General features: G+C 42.0%; 1 protein-coding gene across 3 annotated transcripts in view; it reads left to right on the plus strand.

The window, feature by feature from the left end:
- The window catches only part of GPM6B (glycoprotein M6B), a 224,795-nt gene that overhangs the window by 106,370 nt on the left and 92,174 nt on the right, over window positions 1–26,251 (plus strand). Inside the window, exon 2 of one of the 3 annotated variants that reach the window (XM_073586215.1) lies at window positions 2,186–2,249. The exons of the other annotated variants lie outside the window; for them this stretch is intronic. Coding sequence (XP_073442316.1) covers window positions 2,219–2,249 — 31 coding nt within the window. The 5' untranslated portion in view covers window positions 2,186–2,218. The remainder of the gene's footprint in view (window positions 1–2,185; window positions 2,250–26,251) is intronic. 3 annotated transcript variants of the gene reach the window in all.

The following is a 26,251-nucleotide window of genomic DNA, read 5'->3' on the forward strand; positions in this document are numbered from 1 at the left end:
GGCCACCTTAGAAGTCTCCAGTGCTTTCTCTCAAACCATTTTCTAGTGATTTTTGAAGTGTGTTTTGGGTCATTGTCCTGCTGGAAGACCCATGGCCTCTGAGGGAGACCCAACTTTCTCACACTGGGCCCTACATTATGCTGCAAAATTTGTTGGTAGTCTTCAGACTTCATAAGCCATGCACACGGTCAAGCAGTCCAGTGCCAGAGGCAGCAAAGCAACCCCAAAACATCAGGGACCCTCCGCCATGGTTGACTGTAGGGACCGTGTTCTTTTCTTTGAATGCCTCTTTTTTTTCTCCTGTAAACTCTATGTTGATGCCTTTGCCCAAAAAGCTCTACTTTTGTCTCATCTGACCAGAGAACATTCTTCCAAAACGTTTTAGGCTTTTTCAGGTAAGTTTTGGCAAACTCCAGCCTGGCTTTTTTATGTCTCAGGGTAAGAAGTGGGGTCTTCCTGGGTCTCCTACCATACAGTCCCTTTTCATTCAGACGCCGACGGATATTACGGGTTGACACTGTTGTACCCTCGGACTGCAGGGCAGCTTGAACTTGTTAGGATGTTAGTCGAGGTTCTTTATCCAACATCCGCACAATTTTGCGTTGAAATCTCTTGTCAATTTTTCTTTTCCGTCCACATCTAGGGAGGTTAGCCACAGTGCCATGGGCTTTAAACTTCTTGATGACACTGCGCACGGTAGACACAGGAACATTCAGGTCTTTGGAGATGAACTTGTAGCCTTGAGATTGCTCATGCTTCCTCACAATTTGGTTTCTCAAGTCCTCAGACAGTTCTTTGGTCTTCTTTCTTTTCTCCATGCTCAATGTGGTACACACAAGGACACAGGACAGAGGTTGAGTCAACTTTAATCCATGTCAACTGGCTGCAAGTGTGATTTAGTTATTGCCAACACCTGTTAGGTGCCACAGGTAAGTTACAGGTTCTGTTAATTACACAAATTAGAGAAGCATCACATGATTTTTCAAACAGTGCCAATACTTTTGTCCACCCTCTTTTTTTATGTTTGGTGTGGAATTATATCCAATTTGGCTTTAGGACAATTCTTTTTGTGTTTTTTTCATTTAAGACAAATTAAATGAAGATAATAATACCAAAGAATTTGTGTTTGCAATCATTTTCAGGAAGATTCTGAGTATTAGCTGACAGAATTGCAGGGGTGTCAATACTTTTGGCCAAAACTGTATCTGTCAATGGAAATATAGGATGCTCCCATGGTACTGGTAGCACAAAGGTTTTTGAAAAGCGCTACGGCTTTTCCGCATCCAAAAGAAATCCAGCAAATTCTGCGCTCTCAAGTCCAAATGTCCCCCTCCCTTCTGAGACCCAGTGTGCCTAAACCACATTTAGCGTTCACGTTTGGCATTTCTGTAAGCGATGACCGCCCAGCGTTAAGCGTACTGGTTGCTACAATGGCAGTTTGCAATTTACTCAGTAACATCCACTGCTGCTTGTTTCTGGAAAACTCCCATGGAGTCAATATTGTCACTACACCTGAAGATAAATTCCCAAAGGGGTATAATTTCCAAAATGGGGTCACTTGAGGGAGGATTCTGTTCTTCTACCACATAAAGGCTCTGTATATGTAGTCCACAAACTATTCTAGGAAAATCTTCGCTCCAGGAGTCAAATATTGTTACATCCTTTCCATGTCTATCAGTATGGCTAAGCAGTACTGTACAGCCACATATGGAGCATTTCTACATTCAGCAGAAATTGTGAGACAGATTTTGTGCCATTTTTTACCCATTTCTCCTTGTGAAAATGTAAAATCTTGGGCTAAAACTAATTTTTTTGTGGTTAAAATGTAGTTATTCTTTCTTCATAGCCTGATGGTATAAAATTCTGTGACACACCTGTGGTGTAAATATGATCACTGCACTCCTAGATGAATTCATCAAGAGTTGTATGCTGTTCTGTCACTTAAAGGTTTCTCCCAGTGGGTCATTGCACCCGCAAACCATAACTGTAAAATCTGCACCATAATATGTCGCTTCTTCCCTTCTGAGCTTTGTACTGTGCCTGAAAAGTATTTGCACACCCGTGATTTTTTTTTTTATATCAAAGTTCCATGACTTCCTATTAACCCTCAGAAAAATTATAACTTGGGGCTAAAACAACTTTTTAGTGGTAAAAATGTAATTATTCTTTCTTTACTGCCCAATAGTGTAAATATCTGTAAGGCACATGTGGAGTCAATATGATCATTGCAACCCTAGATGAATTAATTGGTGAGTGTAATTTTTTTAATTTTGTGAAATAAAGTTAAATGTTTAGTTTTTGTTCCACATTCCAATAATTCATGTGAAGCACCTGAAGGATTAATACATTTCTTGAATGGTTTTGAGCACCTTGAGGGGTACTGTTTTCAGAATGGTGTCACTTTTGGGTATTTTCTGTCTTATAAACCCCTCAAAGTCACTTCAAGTGTAATGTGGTCCCTAAAAAAAAGTTTTTGTAATTTAAAAAAAAAAAAATAGAAATTGCTGACAAACGTTTAACCTTTTTAACTTCCTAACAAAAAATGTATTTTAAAAATTGTGCTGATGTAAAGCAGACATGTAGAAAGTGTTATTTATTGAATATTTTGTGTGTCATAATCCACTGAATTAAGGGCATACAAATGAAAAGTTTGAAAATTTCTATATTTTCCAAATTTTTGCCAAATTTCCTTCCTTTTTTTCACAAGTGTAAATACGTTGTATCGAAGAAATTTTACCACTGTCTTGAAGTACAATATGTCATGAAAAAAAAATTCTCAGATTCAGTGGGGTCCATTGAAGTGTGCCAGAGTTACCGCATAAAGTGACACTGCTCAGAATTGTAAAATTTGGTCTGGTCATGAATGTGCAAAGAGCCTTGGGGGTAAAGGGGTTAATATATTACAGTCTTCTTTTTATATGCCACTGTTTATTTACAATTGCTCATTTTACCTTTCTACCCAGCTAATTCTTCTCTTTTCGCTGCTATATGTAGAAACAGGAAGACTCTCTTCCTCTGCATGAATCATTCCCCTCTTCAACTCCTGACCCAGTGACTTGTGACTCATACAGGGAAAATTGACTTCCTGATTCCACACAGAGCGTAGAAAGGAGTCAGCTAGTCGGTTTTTAATCATGTTATGTCATAGACCTAATGGAAAAGAGAAGAATTAGCTGGGTAGAAAGGCAAAATGAGCAATTGGTAAATACACAGGGCTATAGAATATGATGACTGCAATATAACAAGCTTTGATGGGAATGCTTTAGTAAACCAAAGTTTTACTGATTCTTTTTATTTATTACAGTAGTACACTGTGACTTGTACCTGCACAAATCCTCAGGGAAAGTCGTCAGCATTTCCATGCTTATGGGTCTAACCTTTTGAAAGGAACCAAATTGAGTATATCTATGAGGCTAAATTTAGACAATTGTATTTTTAGTCCAAGTGATGTCTGTGCAAAAAAAACAAATGGGCTGCACTCGAACCAATAATACAGTGCCTACAAGTAGTATTCAACCCCCTGCAGATTTAGCAGGTTTGATAAGATGCAAATAAGTTAGAGCCTTCAAACTTCACACAAGAGCAGGATTTATTAACAGATGCATAAATCTTACAAACCAAAAAGTTATGTTGCTCAGTTAAATTTTAATAAATTTTAAACATAAAAGTTTGGGTCAATTATTATTCAACCCCTAGGTTTAATATTTTGTGGAATAACCCTTGTTTGCAATTACAGCTAATAATCGTCTTTTATAAGACCTGATCAGGCCGGCACAGGTCTCTGGAGTTATCTTGGCCCACTCCTCCATGCAGATCTTCTCCAAGTTATCTAGGTTCTTTGGGTGTCTCATGTGGACTTTAATCTTGAGCTCCTTCCACAAGTTTTCAATTGGGTTAAGGTCAGGAGACTGACTAGGCCACTCCAACACCTTGATTTTTTGCCTCTTGTACCATGCCTTGGTTTTCTTGGTTGTGTACTTTGGGTCGTTGTCTTGTTGGAAGATGAAATGACGACCCATCTTAAGATCCTTGATGGAGGAGCAGAGGTTCTTGGCCAAAATCCCCAGGTAGGCCGTGCTATCCATCTTCCCATGGATGCGGACCAGATGGCCAGGCCCCTTGGCTGAGAAACAGCCCCACAGCATGATGCTGCCACTACCATGCTTGACTGTAGGGATGGTATTCTTGGGGTCGTATGCAGTGCCATCCAGTCTCCAAACGTCACGTGTGTGGTTGGCACCAAAGATCTCGATCTTGGTCTCATCAGACCAGAGAACCTTGAACCAGTCTGTCTCAGAGTCCTCCAAGTGATCATGAGCAAACTGTAGATTAGCCTTGACATGACGCTTTGAAAGTAAAGGTACCTTACGGGCTCGTCTGGAACGGAGACCATTGCGGTGGAGTACGTTACTTATGGTATTTACTGAAACCAATGTCCCCACTGCCATGAGATCTTCCCGGAGCTCCTTCCTTGTTGTCCTTGGGTTAGCCTTGACTCTTCGGACAAGCCTGGCCTTGGCACGGGAGGAAACTTTCAAAGGCGGTCCAGGCCGTGGAAGGCTAACAGTAGTTCCATAAGCCTTCCACTTCCGGATGATGCTCCCAACAGTGGAGACAGGTAGGCCCAACTCCTTGGAAAGGGTTTTGTACCCCTTGCCAGCCTTGTGACCCTCCACGATCTTGTCTCTGATGGCCTTGGAATGCTCCTTTGTCTTTCCCATGTTGACCATGTATGAGTGCTGTTCACAAGTTTGGGGAGGGTCTTAAATAGTCAGAAAAGGCTGGAAAAAGAGATAATTAATCCAAACATGTGAAGCTCATTGTTCTTTGTGCATGAAATACTTCTTAATACTTTAGGGGAACCAAACAGAATTCTGGTGGTTTGAGGGGTTGAATAATAAATGACCCTCTGAATAAACTTTTCACAATTTAAAAAAAAATTAAACAAAGAAATAACATTCTTTTTTGCTGCAGTGCATTTCACACTTCCAGGCTGATCTACAGTCCAAATGTCACAATGCCAAGTTAATTCCGAATGTGTAAACCTGCTAAATCTGCAGGGGGTTGAATACTACTTGTAGGCACTGTATATATTTTTTTTTTACATGGGCCAAATGTTTGAAAAATATTGCAGCATGTACTTCTCGCCTCTGTATTTCTGATGAGACTCACTCAAGTCTTTATGCGGAAAAAACTTGGATTCCATACCGATAAAAGAAGATTGTTTGTTCTTGTACATTAAATAAGTGCTGAGGTATAACAGTGGACTGCAATACAGATGAAAAGTCACTTTTTTTCCTGGATGGAAATTAGATGATTTGTTTTTTTATACGCTTGTGTGAACTTATCCTTATGCCCACAGTGTTGTAGAATTTAATGGTTCCGTATATGCAATTATCCTAATTATTTTTTAAAAAGGAGTGTGAGACTGTGAATGCCAGCATTCTCTTTGTACATTGGGTGTTTTCCAACCTTTTTTTGTCCCTGAGGTTATTCTTTTACAGTGATCTTGAATATATTATGAAATCCACTTGGGGAAAATGTGTGTTATGCATATTGTATGAAGCGTGAATACAATATTGTTCTTAACTTACAGTTTACAAAATTTGTTATAAAGGAAAAAAGCTAAATGGAGGTTCATGTTAATGTCACATGCTTGATGCTTCAGGCAGTTTTCCCCATAAACGTTTGTATAAAAGTGTTTTATAACTAGATCTCTCACATGTATGGCTGTAGAAGAATACTTTTCTTAGGAAATTGGAATGTCTTTGATCTTACCATTTTAGCCTATTAGAAATGATTTAGAAGACGGCTCATCCACGTGTTAACTGTTGTGTGCCGCATGTGTCTCGGTCAAATGGTAATGTAGTAAAAATATTTGTGTCATGGTTTCAATAAGATCTCTCGAGACTTTGACAAAATTAATAATTCAGTTAATCCAGGCTAAAAGCTACAGAATTAATTTTACATCTTTAAAAACCTCGTAACCCCCATAAAATTCATCAATATATAATACGCTAATATTTTTGAGTTTTATGGTAAATCATGGCCAATTAATATTTTATACGCTACGTACATGCTTTTTAAATGTTATTTTTAGTTTGAGTTGCATATTTTTTCTTATGTAATGTGATTTTAAGCAAAGTTAAAAAAAAACAAAAAAACAACTTCCATCTTAAAAATGTCTCTTCAAGGCATTGGCTCATGATGAATTGTATGGCTAAATTCTACTTATGTTCAAAGAGAGCCATCACTGGAACAACCAAGCTTTTTTAATTAGGAAGTGTTTGATGGGCTTTCAGAATCCTCCTTTTTACACCATGCCCCCACAAGCCATTTAGCATATGTTAGCCATCTGAAAGCAGCCAGATATGATAATTGCCAAACTAAACAATGATGGTTTTCTTAGATTCTTTTACTGGCCTTATTTTTGTTGCTATCCCTTGGCCTATGTTACAAAAAACCCTCAAAAATGCTCATGGTACATACAGTGGGGAAAAAAAGTATTTAGTCAGTCAGCAATAGTGCAAGTTCCACCACTTAAAAAGATGAGAGGCGTCTGTAATTTACATCATAGGTAGACCTCAACTATGGGAGACAAACTGAGAAAAAAAAATCCTGAAAATCACATTGTCTGTTTTTTTTTTCATTTTATTTGCATATTATGGTGGAAAATAAGTATTTGGTCAGAAACAAGCAATCAAGATTTCTGGCTCTCACAGACCTGTAACTTCTTCTTTAAGAGTCTCCTCTTTCCTCCACTCATTACCTGTAGTAATGGCACCTGTTTAAACTTGTTATCAGTATAAAAAGACACCTGTGCACACCCTCAAACAGTCTGACTCCAAACTCCACTATGGTGAAGACCAAAGAGCTGTCAAAGGACACCAGAAACAAAATTGTAGCCCTGCACCAGGCTGGGAAGACTGAATCTGCAATAGCCAACCAGCTTGGAGTGAAGAAATCAACTGTGGGAGCAATAATTAGAAAATGGAAGACATACAAGACCACTGATAATCTCCCTCGATCTGGTGCTCCACGCAAATCCCACCCCGTGGGGTCAGAATGATCACAAGAACGGTGAGCAAAAATCCCAGAACCACGCGGGGGGACCTAGAGAATGAACTGCAGAGAGCTGGGACCAATGTAACAAGGCCTACCATAAGTAACACACTACGCCACCATGGACTCAGATCCTGCAGTGCCAGACGTGTCCCACTGCTTAAGCCTGTACATGTCCGGGCCCGTCTGAAGTTTGCTAGAGAGCATTTGGATGATCCAGAGGAGTTTTGGGAGAATGTCCTATGGTCTGATGAAACCAAACTGGAACTGTTTGGTAGAAACACAACTTGTCGTGTTTGGAGGAAAAAGAATACGGAGTTGCATCCATCAAACACCATACCTACTGTAAAGCATGATGGTGGAAACATCATGCTTTGGGGCTGTTTCTCTGCAAAGGGGCCAGGACGACTGATCCGGGTACATGAAAGAATGAATGGGGCCATGTATCGTGAGATTTTGAGTGCAAACCTCCTTCCATCAGCAAGGGCATTGAAGATGAAACGTGGCTGGGTCTTTCAACGTGACAATGATCCAAAGCACACCGCCAGGGCAACGAAGGAGTGGCTTCGTAAGAAGCATTTCAAGGTCCTGGAGTGGCCTAGCCAGTCTCCAGATCTCAACCCTATAGAAAACCTTTGGAGGGAGTTGAAAGTCCGTGTTGCCAAGCGAAAAGCCAAAAACATCACTGCTCTAGAGGAGATCTGCATGGAGGAATGGGCCAACATACCAACAACAGTGTGTGGCAACCTTGTGAAGACTTACAGAAAACGTTTGACCTCTGTCATTGCCAACAAAGGATATATCACAAAGTATTGAGATGAAATTTTGTTTCTGACCAAATACTTATTTTCCACCATAATATGCAAATAAAATGAAAAAAAAACAGACAATGTGATTTTCTGGATTTTTTTTTTCTCAGTTTGTCTCCCATAGTTGAGGTCTACCTATGATGTAAATTACAGACGCCTCTCATCTTTTTAAGTGGTGGAACTTGCACTATTGCTGACTGACTAAATACTTTTTTTTCCCCACTGTATCTATATCCATCACTAAATGGGTACATATAAGTTTCCAAAATGTATCTAAACAAAATGAAGATAACTGGTAATCTGTTATTTTTTTATTTTATTTTTTTATTTGGACCAATGTTCGCCTGCTAATCAGACTAACTGGTGGACCTATTTTGCATCTTTTTACAGAACATATTCACTCCTGAAGTCCCCTACTACAGTGAAGCTAACAGTCACATTTCACCATTTAAAGCCCCCAATCTGTAGGGTCACTACAGCAAATTGACTCTTTTATTTGGTGGACTCCTTAGCCTTTAAAGTTGATCCATGCTGTTTAACACCAAACTCTGCAAATCAGGCTTGATGAATTTGTACCCAGGCAACGAGAGTACATTTCTTCCATAGGTTATGACACTTTTGTGGAAAGAGTGATGACTAATTGATATGCCAAATGTTGCAGAACTTTGCATAAAAATGTTTTCAACATTTCAAAGTGTTGACCCAAGAATTCTGGCAAAACATGTTTTCGATGTCCCCCGCTATTATTGTATTTATTGTATGCAGTAGATTCATTAGTAGAGATGGGTGGACACTTGGATGTTCAGGTCCGGCGGGTTCGGCCCAAACAGTTACAAAAAGTTTGGGTACCAGAACAGTACCCGGACCCGATCCCCATTCACTTGAATAGGGGGCCCAAACATCCAGTGTTTGCCACGCTGTCATGTGCATGACTGCGCAGCAAACACTGCTTCTGATCGTCGGTGAAATCATCCCCGCCAGTCAGAGAGCCGCTGTTCCCACCTTTTCAAAAGACAGCGTGACCGCTCAGTTGTGATCGGAGGTATAAAGCTTACCTCCGGTCACTGGTGTCAGCTGATGGGACTACTGATCCCATCATCCGCCATCTGCTGCTGCTAATTACATTGAGAGCAGGAACGGCGGATGGAGGTATTCATTAGCCGCTCCTGCACTGTAAATAATAAAAAAAAAAAAACAAAAACGGCATGGTTCCCATGTATTTTTGCTAACCAGCCAGGCAAAACTCACAGCTAGGGGCCGCAACCCTCAGCTGTCAGCTTCAGCAAGGCTAGTTATCCTGAATACAGGGGTCCCTACACTGATTTTTTTATTATTTAAATGAATAATTAAAAAAAACTGCTTTAGCATGGCTGGTTGTCAAAAATGGGGGGACCCCATGCAGACAGCTGGGGGCTGGTATTCTCAGGCTGGTAAGGGGCCATGGAAATTGGCCCACTCAGCCTAAAAATAGCAGCCCACAGCTGCCCAGAAAAGGCACATTTATTAGATGCGCCAATTCTGGTGCTTTGCTCTTCCCACTTGCCCTGTAGTGGTGGCAAGTGGGATGATAGTTGGAGGGGTTGATGTCATTTTTGTATTGTCAGGTTACATCAAGCCTACGGCTTAGTAATGGAGGAGGCATCTATAAGACACCTATCCATTACTAATCCTATAGTCACATTGTTATAAAACACAGACACCCAGAAAAAAGTCCTTTAATTGAAAGAATGACACAGACTCCTTTAATAATCTTAATTAAACCATACTTAGGACCTCGCCTAATTCCACCGAAACCCTCAATCTCCTGTAATAAAGCAAAGATAAAAAAACAACAATATGCCATACCTGTCCATCGTTCTGTCCTACGCCGTAATCCAGGTCTGGGGGATAAACCGTTTTCAATCTGGATGTTGCCAAGATGTGATTATCCAGGCTGAGAACCACTGATGAATGAGCTGCTGCAAGCGTGGTGATGTCATTGAGGTTAAGTCCGGTCACTGAGGCTCCATTCTCAGCTGGGCTGAACGGCGGAGACCTCGGTGAGATCCCTGCTAGCACCGTGAGAAAAGCTCATGGGGATCTTTTTTTTTATTAAACTTTTATAGTGCCATTATTTTCTACAGCGCTTTGCAGACATCACTTAATTACATTTTTTTCTCTAGTCAGTTAGCTTTACACATTTTTATGGAATGTTTCTATATAAGTGTTTATTCTATTTGTTTGTTCTATTGCCTGGCCGTCAGTGGATGATTGACAAACTGAAAGTAAAGCTTGACTGACGTGTACAATCTCTGCAAAAAGCACAGCGGGTCTCATGGTAATTGTGCCTAATAGTGCCTTGCTTTAGACTGTGAACCCCACCAGACCTGTAAATAATGCAGAACCTCCCACCGTTTCTTTATCCCTCTTGGGAGTAAAATGCACATATCACTCGGTCATGGTCTACTTATTATGGGACAATTGCTTGACATGCAGCTGACGCTACTGCATTCATTAGTTTTAGGATTAATTTCAAAGTAAAGAAACTCGCCTTTCATATTGGGATGTTTTCTTAGTTGTATTACCAAATGGTATTATAAAAGTTATATTTGCTGAAAATTGCAGCTGTGAACTTTTCTGCATTCTGAATTAGTTGCACATTGACCTATGCGCTCCTCAACATTGAGAGTGCATCACCAACTTGGAATATTTGTGGAATTATTTAAATCACAGGATCGATGGCCATATTAAAAACATATTGATTTATAGAGTATTGAGTATAAGGCTTTGTGCACATGCTGCGGTTTTTGCTGCGGATCCGCTGCGGTTTTGGCTGCTGCGGATCTGCAGCAGTTCTGCAGACAGTGTACAGTAGCATGTAAATCTGTGATTTACAATCTGCTGTGCACATGCTGCGAATTTTTAACTGTGGAAAAGCTGCGGTTTTGAATCCGTAGAAAGGAATGACATGTCACTTCTTTTCTGCGGATTCTGCTGCGGTTTACCATCTCCATTGTAGAGGTGATAAACCGCAGGGGAAAACCGCAGGTCATTTTACCTGCGGTTTTACCTGCGGTTCTGCAGATACCAATCCGCAGCGTGTGCACATAGCCTAAGCCCCATGCACAGAAATGCACACACTTGCACGTCTTGTCATGTTATCAATGAAGTTATTATTGGTTGTCTGAGGAATGTTCTGCCACCCTAAATGCAATTGGGCACATAAGGTCAAGATCCACTTCTGGCAGCTCCCTTTGCAATTACCATCAATGACGTCCCAGATGAGACAATGGGAGACAAGTCAAGAGAAGCTGCAGGCCATGGTAGCACGTTCTGACTACTAGGTTGTTCATTGGTACAAGCAACATACAGTCTAATACTCTCATATTGAAAAATAGCTTTTTTTTTCGATACAACTTTCAAGCACCTGTCTGATGCTAGCTGGATCCTGACAGCTTCAGTGTCCTTGTGCTAAACCTATTCTGCGGAGGCAAAGACTCTGCTAGCAGCATAGGAGAGCATATAGTTCGGAACCAGCGGCACAATGATGCTACTGGTGAACTGTTAATCAGCAGTAAGGGCCCCGTCACACATAGCGATCTCGCTAGCGAGATCGCTGCTGAGTCACAAGTTTTGTGACACAACAGCGATCAGCGACCGCCCCACCTCCCGCCAGGATCGCTGTAAGAAACCGCTGGACATTTCTTTTGTCGCTGGTCAGCACTCATCGCTGCGTGTGACAGGCGGGAGACCAGCGATCTGCTGGTAACTAACGTACACATCGGGTATCCAAGGGACGTGCGTCCCTTAGGTACCCGATGTGTACGTTAGTTACCAGGGACGCACGTCCCTTGGATACCCGATGTGTACGTTAGTTACCAGCTCCCTGCATCAGCACGCTGGTAACTAACGAACACAGCGACGCCGCGGGCTCGGCGTCGCTGTGCTGATCGCTGGTGAAGCTGTCTGTGTGACAGCTCACCAGCGATCACATAGCGACTCACCAGCGATTCTGACACGTTGATATCGTTGTCGGGATCGCTGGTGAGTCGCTGTGTGACTCCAGCTTAAGCTAGGAGGCTTGGGAGCGGTGTGCTTCTGAAGATAGGAGATGACAAAACCTCATGGTAAAAGGCCTTTTTAGCACATTATCTAATAATAATTTACTTAGTTGACCATATCTTGAATTTTGCAATTAAAGAAAAACATTCTTCCTTTTAAGTTGTTCAGGTTCTCAGCCAGTTGGGTTTATCAATAACCAGCTTTATAGTGGTTGTAAATTCTTTACCATTACATTCATATTAGCTTTCAGAGATTTGGTATCGAAATTTGGAAGCTTCCATGATGTTTCATGTCACAATTTTCCTCAGTCACAGCACATGCATTGAGAGCCTGTGTGTTGGGAAGATAACGCTGGGCCGGGGGACTGATCAGGAGGAACCGAGGGATGGCGGAGGTACGGGGGGTTTTGGGATGGCATCAGTTCTCTCTCCTCTGACATGAGAATTCATTGAAACAGCCTGTTTTTTTTATGTGATGACCGTTATTCACTGAATAATGGCGATCATGTGATTGGACACCAGAAAACTTGGAAATTTACAGACTCTGGAGGTGTTACAGCCTTATTCCTCATTGCCGTTTTAAAACGGTGATGAGGGAATAAGTACTCTTAGCGGCCTCTGTTTTAATGCGTATCGAAGGTTTCTAAGGGGTTAAAGGTACTTTTTTATAGACTTTGTTTAAACATTGTTATATTTTTTTTACATTCGTCACAAAATAGAAGCATGTATAAGGTTGTAGTATATTCTGTTATTCTGTATGTGACAGACAAGAAGCACATTTGCTGTTTTTGTGTGGAAGTTAGATGTTCTTTTATACAGTGGGTCCGGAAAGTATTCAGACTAGAGTTGAGCGATACCGTCCGATACTTCAAAGTATCGTATCGGATGGTATCGGCCGATCTTTAAAAAAAGTATCGGTATCGCCGATTCCGATACCGGAAGTCCCATTCAAGTCTATGGGACTTCCGGTATCGGAATAAGAAAAACCCTTTCCTGCCCTTGTACAGCCTCTCTGGGGTCTGTACGGGCCTTTCGGGGGGCTGTGCCGGCCTGCCAGGGGGTCTGTGCAGGCTCCGGTGGTCTGTGCCGGCCTTCCGGGGGGCTGTGCCGGCCTTCCGGGGGGCTGTGCCGGCCTGCCGGTGGGCAGTGCCGGCCTGCCGGGGGGCTGTGCCGGCCTGCCGGTGGTCTGTGCAGGCTCCGGGGGTCTGTGCAGGCATCGTCCGATGGGACTACAAGTCCCATCGGGCGATGCCTGCTACCATGACAGTGATTGACACATTAGCCAATGATGGGACAGTAGTAGTCACATCATCCGGCTAATGTGTTAAATGTAAAAAAAAAAAAAAAAAAAAAAAAAAAAATTACATGCTACATACATACAACATGCATACTACATACATGCTACATTCATACTACATACTACATACATGCTACATTCATACTACATAAATACTACATGCAACATACATACTACATATATACTACATGCATGCTACATACATACTGCATGCTACATACATACCACATATATACTACATACATACTACATGCATGCTACATGCATGCTACATGCTACATACATAACACATATATACTACATGCATGCTACATACATACTACATGCTACATACTACATATATACTACATGCATGCTACATACTACATGCTACATACATACTACATATATACTACATGCATGCTACATACATACTGCATGCTACATGCATGCTACATACATACTACATACATACTACATGCTACATACATACTACATACATACTACATACATACTACATACATACTACATACATACTACATGCATGCTACATGCATGCTACATACATACCACATACATAACACATGCATGCTACATACATACTACATGCTACATACATACCATATACATACTACATGCATGCTACATACATACTACATGCATGCTACATACATACTACATGCTACATACATACCATATACATACTACATGCATGCTACATACATACTACATGCATGCTACATACATACTACATGCTACATACATACTACATATATACTACATGCATGCTACATACATACTACATGCTACATACATACTACATATATACTACATGCATGCTACATACTACATGCTACATACATACTACATATATACTACATGCATGCTACATACATACTACATGCATGCTACATACATACTACATGCTACATACATACCACATACATACTACATATATACTACATGCATTTCCCACGCAGCAATGGCATAAAGTGAGACTAGGGACTTTTTTTTTTTAAGTGGCGGAGGAATACAGTGCGGAAGGATACCTACCTTCCGTCATTGGATTCCTGCAGCCCGTAGAGAACGGCAGCATCATCTGATGCTGCAGTTCTCTACCCAAGATCGTCGTGGGACACACTCGTGGACTGCTTCGGATCGTGGGTGAGTATTTTTGTGGTTTGTTATGTTAATATTTATTCCGGAAAAGACAATGGCTTCGGGGAACAATGTGACAAGTATTGGTAAGTATGTTACTCTATGTTATATGTACTGTATGTCTATGTATGTATTGTATGTATGTAGTATATATGTGGTATGTATGTAGCATGTAGTATGTATGTAGTATGTATGTAGCATGCATGTAGCATGTAGTATGTATGTAGCATGCATGTAGCATGTAGTATGTATGTAGCATGCATGTAGTATATATGTAGTATGTATGTAGCATGCATGTAGTATATATGTAGCATGTATGTAGTATGTATGTGGTATGTATGTAGCATGTAGTATGTATGTAGCATGCATGTAGTATATATGTAGTATGTATGTAGCATGTAGTATGTATGTAGTATGTATGTAGTATGTATGTGGTATGTATGTAGCATGTAGTATGTATGTAGCATGCATGTAGTATATATGTAGTATGTATGTAGCATGTAGTATGTATGTAGTATGTATGTGGTATGTATGTAGCATGTAGTATGTATGTAGCATGCATGTAGTATATATGTAGTATGTAGTATGTATGTAGTATGTATGTGGTATGTATGTAGCATGTAGCATGCATGTAGTATGTATGTAGCATGCATGTAGTATGTATGTAGCATGCATGTAGTATGTATGTAGTATGTATGTAGTATGTATGTAGCATGCAGTATGTATGTAGCATGTATGTAGTATGTATGTAGTATGTATGTAGTATATATGTAGTATGTATGTAGCATGTAGTATGTATGTAGCATGTAGTATGTATGTAGCATGTAGTATGTATGTAGCATGCATGTAGTATATATGTAGTATGTATGTAGCATGCATGTAGTATGTATGTAGTATGTATGTAGTATGCAGTATGTATGTAGTATGTATGTAGTATGTATGTAGCATGCATGTAGTATGTAGCATGCATGTAGTATGTAGCATGCATGTAGTATGTAGCATGCATGTAGTATGTATGTAGCATGTATGTAGTATGTATGTAGTATGTATGTAGCATGTAGTATGTATGTAGCATGCATGTAGTATGTATGTAGTATTTTTTTTTTTTTTTTTTTTTTAACATTTAACACATTAGCCGGATGATGGGACTACTACTGTCCCATCATTGGCTAATGTGTCAATCACTGTCATGGTAGCAGGCATCGCCTGATGGGACTTGTAGTCCCATCGGACGATGCTTGCACAGACCCCCGGACATCAGCACAGCCCCCCGGCAGGCCGGCACAGCCCCCCGGCAGGCCGGCACAGCCCCCCGGCAGGCCGGCACAGCCCCCCGGCAGGCCGGCACAGCCCCCCGGCAGGCCGGTACAGACCCCCACAGGGTGCACAGACCACCGGCAGGCCGGCACAGCCCCCCGGCAGGCCGGTACAGACCCCGGGCAGTCCACACAGCCCCCCGGCAGGCCGGCACAGCCCCCCGGCAGGCCGGCAGAGACCCCCGGAAGGCCCGAAATGACGGCGCATCATGATGCGCACACACCGCGCATCATGATGACGTCAGGCCGTCAATCAACTGAACTTCCGATTCCGATGCCGAATTCCGATATTGAAAAAATATCGGAAGTCGGTATCGGAATTCCGATACAGCAAGTATCGGCCGATACCCGATACTTGCGGTATCGGAATGCTCAACACTAATTCAGACCCCTTTACATTTTTCACTCTTTGTTTCATTGCAACCATTTAGTAAATTAAAAAAAGTTCATTTTTTTTCTCATTAATGTACACTCTGCACCCCATCTTGACTGAAAAAAATATAAATGTAGAAATTTTTGCAAATTTATTAAAAAAGAAGAAAAATTAAATATCACATGGTCACAAGTATTCATACCCTTTGCTCAGTATTGAGTAGAAGCACCCTTTTGAGCTAGTACAGCCATGAGTCTTCTTGGGAATGATGCAACAAGATTTTCACATCGGGATTTTGGGATCCTCTGCCACTCGTCCTTGCAGATCCTCTCCAGTTCCATCAGGTTGGATGGTGAAAGTTGGTGGACAGCCATTTTCAGGTCTCTCCAGAGATGCTCAGTTGAGTTTAGGTCAGGGCTCTGTCTATGCCAGTCAAGAATGGTCACAGAGTTGTTCTGAAGTCACTCCTTTGTTATTCTTGCTGTGTGATTAGGGTCATTGTCTTGTTGGAAGGTTAACCTTCGGCCAAATCTGAGGTACAGAGCACTCTGGAAGAGGTTTTCATCCAGGATATATCTGTACTTGGCCACATTCATGTTTCCTTCTATTGCAACCAGTCATCCTGTCCCTGCAGCTGAAAAACACCCCATAGCATGATGCTGCCACCACCATTTTTCTCTGTTGGGATTGTATTGGGCAGGTAATGCGCAGTGCCTTGTTTTCTTCACACATACCGCTTAGAATTATCACCAAAAAGTTCTATCTTCGTCTCATCAGACCAGAGAATCTTATTTCTCATAGTCTGGAAGTCCTTCATGTGTTTTTTAGCAAACTCTATGTGGGCTTTTATATGTCTGACACTAAGGAGAGGCTTCTGTCGTGCCACTCTGCCATAAAGACCCAACTGTTGGAGGGCTGCAGTGATAGTTGACTTTGTGGAACTTTCTCCCATCTCCCAACTGCATCTGTGGAACTCGGCCACAGTGATCTTGGGGTTCTTCTTTACCTCTCTCACTAAGGCTCGTCTCTCATGATTGCTCAGTTTGGCTGGACGGCCAGGTCTGGGAAGACTTCTGGTGGTCCCAAACTTCTTCCATTTAAGGATTATGGAGACCACTGTGCTCTTGGGAACCTTGAGTACTGCAGAAATTCTTTTGTAACCTTGGCCAGATCTGTGCCTTGCCACAATTCTATCTCTGAGCTCCTTGGCTAGTTCCTTTGACCTCATGATTCTCATTTGGTCTGACATGCACTGTGAGCTGTGAAGTCTTATATAGACAGGTGTGGGCCTTTTACAAATCAAGTCCTATCAGTTTAATTACCCACGGCTGGACTCCAATGAAGGAGAAGAACCATCTCAAGGAGGATCACAAGGAAATGAACAGCATGTGACTTAAATATGAGTGTCTGAGCAAAGGGTCTGAATACTTATGACCATGTGATATGGGTTTTTCTTTTTCAATAAGTTTGCAAAAATTTCTAAATTTGTTTTTTTTTTTTTTTAGTCAAAATGGGTTGCAGAGTGTACATTAATGAGAAAAAAATTAACGTTTTTTGAATTTACCATTGAATGTCCCTGTTTAAAATGTAAATTGCTCTTTTATTCTATAAACTACTGACAACATGTCTTCGAATTTCCAAGCACTAAATTTTGTATTTATTTTCAGAAAATGAGAAATGGTCAAAATAACAAAAAAATGCAGTGCTTGCAGACCTCAAATAATTCAGGAAAAAAACAGACAGGCCTAAATGCATCTGCACTAATACAGGGTGCAGCAGACCCAAGTAAAATGGCAACTGCACAGGTGCAATAATACCAAATGAGTAAGCAAGCCTTGAATCAGGGATTGGCCTTGTGGCACACCAGTGCAGAAAAAATAATCCGCATGTGGCAGTGTTCACACAGGGAATGCAGGGCTTCTGGTTCACAGCCTCTTAGTAACACCATATAGGGGGTCTGCCCAGTGCCAACTAAAATGCATCCCGTGTGAACAGAGGCCACAGTTTTGTTTTTTTTTAAATTCGTTTATTGAACCATAAACAAGTGTACTGCAAACATACTGGTATATAATGTTAAGCATAATATAATTACACATATATTTCACACTGCATTAAAATGTACAGCAAAGTGTAAATACCAGTTGCATACAAATAAAGCAAAACATAATATGCATTAAGTCACAGTGGCCTTGTGTTTTTATTCCAGTGATGAGATCTACCTGACTACTAAAGCATACCTACATCTACAAGAACAAAAAAAAAAAAAACTATTCCACAGTCTACTTCCACACACTTAGTTGTTTATTATGTGACATCTACACTCTGCAAAGTAAGGTGAGAGGAATTCCACCTCTCCCATATCTTGTCGAATTTACCTGGGCACCCTCTATTCTGATATAACGTGCGCTCATATGGAATAATCGAGTTTACCAGGCTGATCCAGGACCCGAGAGAGGGAGATGAACTCCCCATCCACCGCAATGCCAATATCTTTCATGCCATAAACAGTGTCTCTCTCAGGAATATCCCAACATATTGACCCCATGTCTCCTCATCCCATACTCCAAATAGACAGACCAGTGGCTCAAGGGGAACAGGAATTTGTACCAGAGACGTCAGTAGTGATGTCACTTCCCTCCAATATTGTGCAACAACCGGACAACACCAAATCATATGAACAAAGTCTGCATCTATTGAATGACATCTCAAACATTCCGACGATTGGTATCGGCCCATCTTAAGGAGCCGAGTTGGAGTCAAATATGATTGATTTATAATATATAACTGTATCATACTGTTGTTAACAGACGGAGATACCTTGATCAATGACTCTAGAATTTCTTCCCACTCCTCTCCCTGTGTATCTGGGATGAGCCTTTCCCACTTCTTAATGGAGTCTATGGTGGATTCTGTCCCTATTGACAACAGATATGTGTATAGAGAAGAGATGAGACCCTGGGGGCCCTGTGATTTAAGGATCCCTATCAAGGGTAGAGATGAAATAGCATTATCTGTACCTATACATCTCATATGTGATTGAAACGCTTATCTTAGCTGTAAATAACGGAAGAACTGAGACCTCGGGACACTGCGATTAATTTGTAATTGTTCAAAAGATATCAAAGTTCCACGGTCATACAGATCACCTATCGTAGAGACACCATATTGAGCCCAAAACTCGGCAGATGGATGTTCAAGTAACGCCGGAAGGTAACCATTATTCCATATGGGCATCTCGGCTACAATATCCTCAAATCCAACCACCCTCTTGATCTGTTTCCATATTGATCGTGCAAGACGAAGCAGGGGTAACAGTCGTGAGACATTTGTTTTCCTCATTTCCAAAAATCCCAACGGGCAACTAGTTTGTGCGGCATGAAGTAAATGGTTTTCAGAATTAGGTAGGTGACCACCGGGCATCCACGTGCTTATGGCTTTGGCCTGCCCAGACAAATAATACAGGAAGAAATCGGGTAACGCTGCCCCCCCTCCCTTTTTGGGCCTCTGCAAAGTGGCTAGCTTAAGTTTGGGCCTAGTTTTCCCCCCATATAAAAGATGTGATTTGGGAATTCAGACCAGCGAAAAAGGATCTGGGCACCACTACAGCACTATGTTGAAGAAAGTAGCTAAGTTTGGGGAGTAATATTTTAATTAAATTAATACGTCCGGCCACAGACAGTGGAAGTTTACCCCAGATCGCATATTTGACTTTAACCATTTCCTGTAGCGGATATATATTAAGGTGCAAATCAAGTTTACTGTCTTTAGAAATATGGACACCCAGGTATTTAAAACTGGTTACAATGGGTAGCAAGGAAAGAGTCTCAAGTCGTGGCATCGGAGCATGAGAAAGAGGCATCAGAGCAGATTTCCCCCAATTTATATATAGGCCAGAAAATTTACCAAATTTATTTATAATAGTGATCACTCTTGTCAGGGTTTCCTCCGCTTTGTCCATAAATATCACCATGTTGTCAGCATATAGGCCTATGGTGTCTGTCCGCCCTGCTATTTCTATACCAGCAACATTAGGGGAAGACCTTATACGAATTGCCAGTGGGACACCCCTGACGAGTTCCCCTATGCAGTGAAAATGGCTCAGATATGAAATTATTTACAATGACCCGGGCTTTAGGCTTCATGTACAAAATACTGACCCATTTTTTAAATCTATCACCGAATCCATACCTCTGCAAACATGCACGGAGAAAAGGCCATTCAAGAGAGTCAAAGGTCTTGGCCGCGTCCAGCGATGCCAATGCCCATTCGTTGTCCTGCACCAGGGAGCTATATTGGACCACTGACTGGACTCGTCTAATATTAATGGAGGTGCTTTTACCAGGCATAAAGCCAGTTTGGTCAGAGTGTACAAGATCTAATATGACTGAATTCAACCTCTTGGCCAAAATTTTTGTAAAAATCTTATAATCCACATTTACCAATGATATGGGCCGATAAGATCCACAATCTAAAGGGTCTTTCCCTTCCTTTTTAAGAACTATTATATTGGCCTCATAGAAGGATTCCGACATGCATCCCCCATCCCAAATCCCCTGAAACACCGTCAACAAAAGAGGCGCCAGTATCTCCTGGTATTTCCTATACCGTTCAACAGGGAACCCATCCGGCCCAGGGGCCTTCCCAGAGGCCATATCCTTTATGGCATCCTCCACCTCCTCCAGAGTAAATTCAGCATCCATAAAGGCCTGCTGGGAAGGACTCAGCACAGGAAACTCTATATCTGACAAGTAATTTAGACACACCGGGTCGTCCATATCAGTTTTAGAATTATACAATGAACTATAATAATCAGAAAAACATTTCAGAATTTCCTCCGTTGAAGAAACCATAGTACCATCCAAGTTGCGAATCTGTAGAATTATGTTAGTTGTATTATGCTGTCGCACCAAATAAGCCAAGAATTTACTAGCTTGATTCCCCATTTCAAAATAAGATTGTCTAGTAAAAAATAGTTTACGTTTAGTTTAGTCAACCACTCTACCCTATTGCTATTCGTTTGATCAGATATACAGGCTGCCTCCGAATTTTTCAGACGTCGCTCCATCTCGTCATCCTCCTCCGATGTCACCCGTTTAATATAAGAGATCGTAGAGTATAAACAACCCCTCAGATAAGCTTTAAGAGTGTCCCAAAATATATTAACATTTTGGGGTTCAGGGTGGGACGAGACGAAGCAACGTAACTGATCTATCGTTCTATCAGGCGACTTTATCAACTTCAGCCAAAAGGGGTTCAACTTCCATGTTATCCTGTTGGTCGATGGGCCAAATGTAAGTTTAAGAACAATCGGACTATGGTCTGAAATCCCCCTAGTGCCATGTTCAATATTGTCAACGCATATCGCTAAGCTGCTGGATCCAAAAATGTAGTCTATACAAGATAGGGAGCGTTTAGTGGAGGAATAGCAAGTATACTCCCTTGTCTCAGTATGGCGCATTCTCCATAGGTCTAGCCACCCGCTGCCCACCATGAATTGTGACAGCTGGGATGTAACCGGGGGGGATGTCCCGTTCCGCACCCCATCACCCAGTCTCAGCTTATCTAGATGATTATTCATCACCAAATTAAAATCTCCCATACAAATAACGTGAGCATCCGAAACTCAATGCCTCCTGGATAATGGATATATATTCGCTGGGGGAGGGTTGTAAATATAGAGGATAACATATTTCTGAGAGTTAATTAGCGCATGTACAAACACAAATCGTCCCTCAGGGTCTTTCCGGGCCTCCCTGGTCTCCCACCGAACATCTTTATGTATTAATAGTGAAACTCCCCTGGAATAGCTGGTGTGAAAGGCATGTATAAACCACTGTACCCATGGTTTTTGCACCCACCGAACCGTATCTCTGGTCAGGTGCGTCTCAACCAGAGCCACAATATGACGGCGATATTGTCTAATCTGTGAGAATACCTTAATTTTCATTCGGGGGGGGGGGGGGGGTTTATGCCCCTTACATTCCAGGTCATACAAATTAGCTCAGAATCCATTCCCGCCTATCTGAGTATGTTGTGCAGTGGTACCCGAACAGAATGCAGAGACATCACATAGAGAACAAAGTTGGCATCAGGTGCGGCATTTACCTAAATACCTATAAAAACTAAAACCTTGAAAAGAGAAAACACAAAACAAGAACTTAGTGATGTAGGAGCACAGTCTCACGCCCCCATTAAAAAATAAGGAAGGGGATACCATCACTGAACACCGCGTCCGGTATTGTTGGTAACTGGATCCTCACCGAAGAAGCTCCAATTAGACCTGTAACTGAAAGGATTCAAATTAACAGCCGTCACATTAGGATTCCTTCGCAGGGGATTCCCCATGGGACCGCAACCACTCAGCCGCCTCTGCCGGATCTGTAAAAAACACGGAGGTACCTCCGTGAACAACCCGGAGCTGGACCGGGCATATCATCGAGTACACAATGTTTCTGTCCCTGAGCCGTTTCTTGACCTCGATGAACTGCACCCACTGCTTCTGCAATTCCATGGAGAAGTCCGGAAAGATGGAGACGACAGCATTATTGAATTTGATGGGACTTTTTAGTCGTGCAAGATGTAGAGTGGTGTTCCTGTCCTTACAATTGAGCAGGCGTGCCAGGAAAGGCAGAGGTGGGAGGGGTTTTGTAGGGACCCTGTTTGCTCTTTCAATAGCGAACATTGGGGAGAATTCATCTCCCAGGGAGGTCTTAAGCCAGTCCTCCAGAAACTGCTCAGGATGCTGACCTTCCGAGCGCTCAGGCAGACCAATAATGTGGATATTATTCCGACGTATTCTATTTTCCAAGTCGTCCGCCTTTTGTTTCCATGCATTCATGGAGCCCGCCACCTTCGTCAATTTGGCCTCCATAGGTGTAATGGTATCCTCCACCCTGGAAACCCTCGTCTCCACCTCCGTTATATGTCCCTTCATGGCCTGCATATCGTGACGAACCCTCCCCACCTCCGTGTAGACATCCTCGATTTTCTCCGTGAGGGATGTCCTGGTCAGCGAGATAGCCTGCATCAACTGCTCAGACGCCTGTTTGAGGGTCAACTCCTCCTGCTCCATCTCCCCCCTCATCCCCAGAGGGGCGATTTTTGCGTTGACCTTTAGAGGAGGTATTTCTAAGGAGTCGGGCACTTTCAGAGGGGTTGGGTCTTGCATACTCTTAATTTTTCTGCCGCTCCTGGCCCTTTAAATCGACTCATGACTGATTGCAATACGATCCAGTGAGGCAGTCAGAAATATGTACCCCGGACAATTCCCAATGCAGAGGGCAATCACAGCTGGGTTAATAATAGATATTATAGTTTCAGCATAGGCCGCAGATAGGAGGCTATATATAATCGTGAGCACTATTCAGAAGAGTCCCTTGCGGCCAGGGGAGGGAGAGGGATCCCCACAAAGACAGCAGCAGTGGGTGAGGCTGCTCAAAGCCTCCCTCAGTAATAGCACCAGCCAGCGCAGTGAGGGGTTAATGGAGGGGAGAATAACACGCAGGGCCCAATTTTCCAGGGCACTCACTGCGTGTCCCCTCTATCGGTCTGCCAGTATCTTCACTGCCTGCGGTGCAGCGGTGTGGATCAATGCCGCAGCCCTCAGCAGCAGAGCCGCGCGCCCAAGATGGCCGCCACCTCGTGGAGGAGCAGGATCAGCCGCCCGCCCGCAGCAACCACCTCACGCTTTCTTGCGGGGCACCAGGGGGGTCCCAACGTCCAGGGGGTCCAGATCGCCACCAGTAAGTTATGTAAAAAGGGGTCTAGATGCCAGGATTTCTTCAGGATGCTGAGGAGCTCTTTCAGCAGCGTCCTCTCCTGCACGCTACATAGCCACGCCCCCCAGAGGCCACAGTTTGCAGAACCATATGGGCCCAACTGCACCCTGAAAGAAATATAAAGTGCACAAAAACATATCAATATATGTAAGGTATTGGTTGATATTAAGGCCTTAATACGGAAGCTGGCAAACTGTGTCAAAGTTCCTTACTCTTGCCAGTCCTACTCTAACATGAAAACCTCAAAAAGAGAAAAAACAACCTTGAATGCTGCTTGATTCATACGTCCTTTGCAAAGAGTAACCTACCCAATTCCAGCCTTGCTGAAGCATCCCCATATCATCACCGATCCTCCACTATATTTCACTGTGGGTGCAAGAGACTGTGGCTTGTACGCCTCTCCAGGTCTCCGTCTAACCATTAGACCAGGGTTTACCAACTCCAGTCCTCAAGGCACACCAACAGATCATGTTTTCAGGATTTCCTTTGTATTGCACAGGTGAAGCAATTATCACCTGAGCAATACTAAGGAAATCCTGAAAACATGATCTGTTGGTGTGCCTTGAGGACTGGAGTTGGGAAACCCTGCATTAGACGACCAGGTGTTGGGCATAGCTGAAAATTAGACTCATCAGAGAAGATTACCTTACTCCAGTCCTCTATGGTCCAATCCTTATGGTCTTTGGCAAGCTTCAGCCTGGCTCTCCTTTGCTTCTCATTGATGAAAGGCTTTTTTCTAGCTTTACATGACTTGAGCTCTGCCTCAAGGAGCCTGTTATGAACTGTTCTTGCCATGCACTTCACTCCTTTTGTAGGTCACTTGATGTCATCCTGCGGTTGCTGAGTGACATTCGAATAAGATGACGGTTATCCCGGTCAGTGGAGAGTCGTTTTCACCCTCTGCCGATCTGTAGCTTTGTTGTCCCCAATGTCTGCTGCTTGACCTTGTTGTAATGGACTGCCGTCTTAGAAATTTTAAGGATGGAGGCAACATGATGCTCACTGTATCCCTCTGCTAGTAAAGCCAGAATTGAGCCCTTCTTTTCCTCACTCATGACTTTTCTTTTCAACTCCTTTGGCATGGTTAAAAGTTATTTTTTCAGTCCTATTACTTTTGTGATATTACTAGCGCTTGTTTTACCATTCAGCTTGTCCTATTGCAAGAGGATTGTGAATACCACAGCAGGGTTTTTTATACTTTCCTTTGTTAAATAAGATTTGGTTCAAGTGATCACCTAATCAGAAGCACATTAAGTAGAATGAGGTGTACTCTGGTTGGAATTCAACTGACACTGGAATGGAATGGCTGTCAGACATGTAGAGAAGCTGATTTTTATAAAACTGTGCAGTGGTCTCTTAATTTTTGTCAGAGCTGTGTTTGTGTGTATAAATTCCTCCTGACATGTGGGCAATCCTCATCTTTAACTGCAAAAAATTCTGACTGCTGTGCTTGCCAGCAAGGGTTTTGCCACCAAGTATTAAGTCTTGTTTGCCAGAGAGATCCAATACTTATTTCTCACTGCAAAATGCAAATAAATTTATACAATTTGATTTTCTGGATTTTATTTTTGCTGTTTTATCTCTCAATGATAAAACTAATCTACTCTTAAAATTATAGACTGTTCATGTCTTTGTCAGTGGGCAAACGTTCAAAATCATCAAGGAATCAAAAACTTATTTCCCCCACTGTGTGTATATATGTATATATATTGAAAGCCAGAGGAATGTAATCAAGAGGAAGATGGATAGTCATAAGCCATCAAACAAAGAAGAACTGCTTACATACATTTTTGTACCAGGAGCGGCATAAGGTCACCCAAAAGCATTGTGAAAGACTGGTGGAAAGCATGCTAAGACACATGAAAACTGTTTTTAAAAATCATGGTTATTCCACAAAATATTGATTTCAGAACTCATCCTTAGTTAAAACATTAGTATTGTTTTTTCTAAATTATTATGAACTTGTTTTCTTTGCATTATTTGAGGTCTGAAAGCAGTTGTTTTTTTTTTAAATTTTGACCATTTTCCTTTGTCAGAAAAAAAATATAAAATTTATTGCTTGGAAATTTGGATACATGTTGTCAGAAGTTTATAGACTAAAAGAACAAATTTACATTGTACTCAAAAATATACCTATTAAGAGAAAAATCAGACAAACTGAACATTTGAAAGTGATCGCTTAATTTTTGCCAGAGCTGTATATATAGTATGTATAGTACCTATTATGCTCTTGCAGTTAGGAATAGATAATTAATCCCTACTAGAAATGGGTGAACCGCCATCTCCAGGAAGTCCGTGTTACTGGTGGGGTTCGGCACCCCGAACATTGGGTATTTCTTATGCAGCGCAAGAAACACCGGCAGCTCTGATCGGCGGTAAGATTATTGCCATTGATCAGAGCACTGTGGTTCCCACGTTGTTTACTCCCGGGAGTATTCA

This window comes from Dendrobates tinctorius, unplaced genomic scaffold (assembly GCF_039654945.1).
Source record: "Dendrobates tinctorius isolate UK_male_01 unplaced genomic scaffold, ASM3965494v1 ptg000091l, whole genome shotgun sequence".
NCBI lineage: Eukaryota > Metazoa > Chordata > Amphibia > Anura > Dendrobatidae > Dendrobates > Dendrobates tinctorius.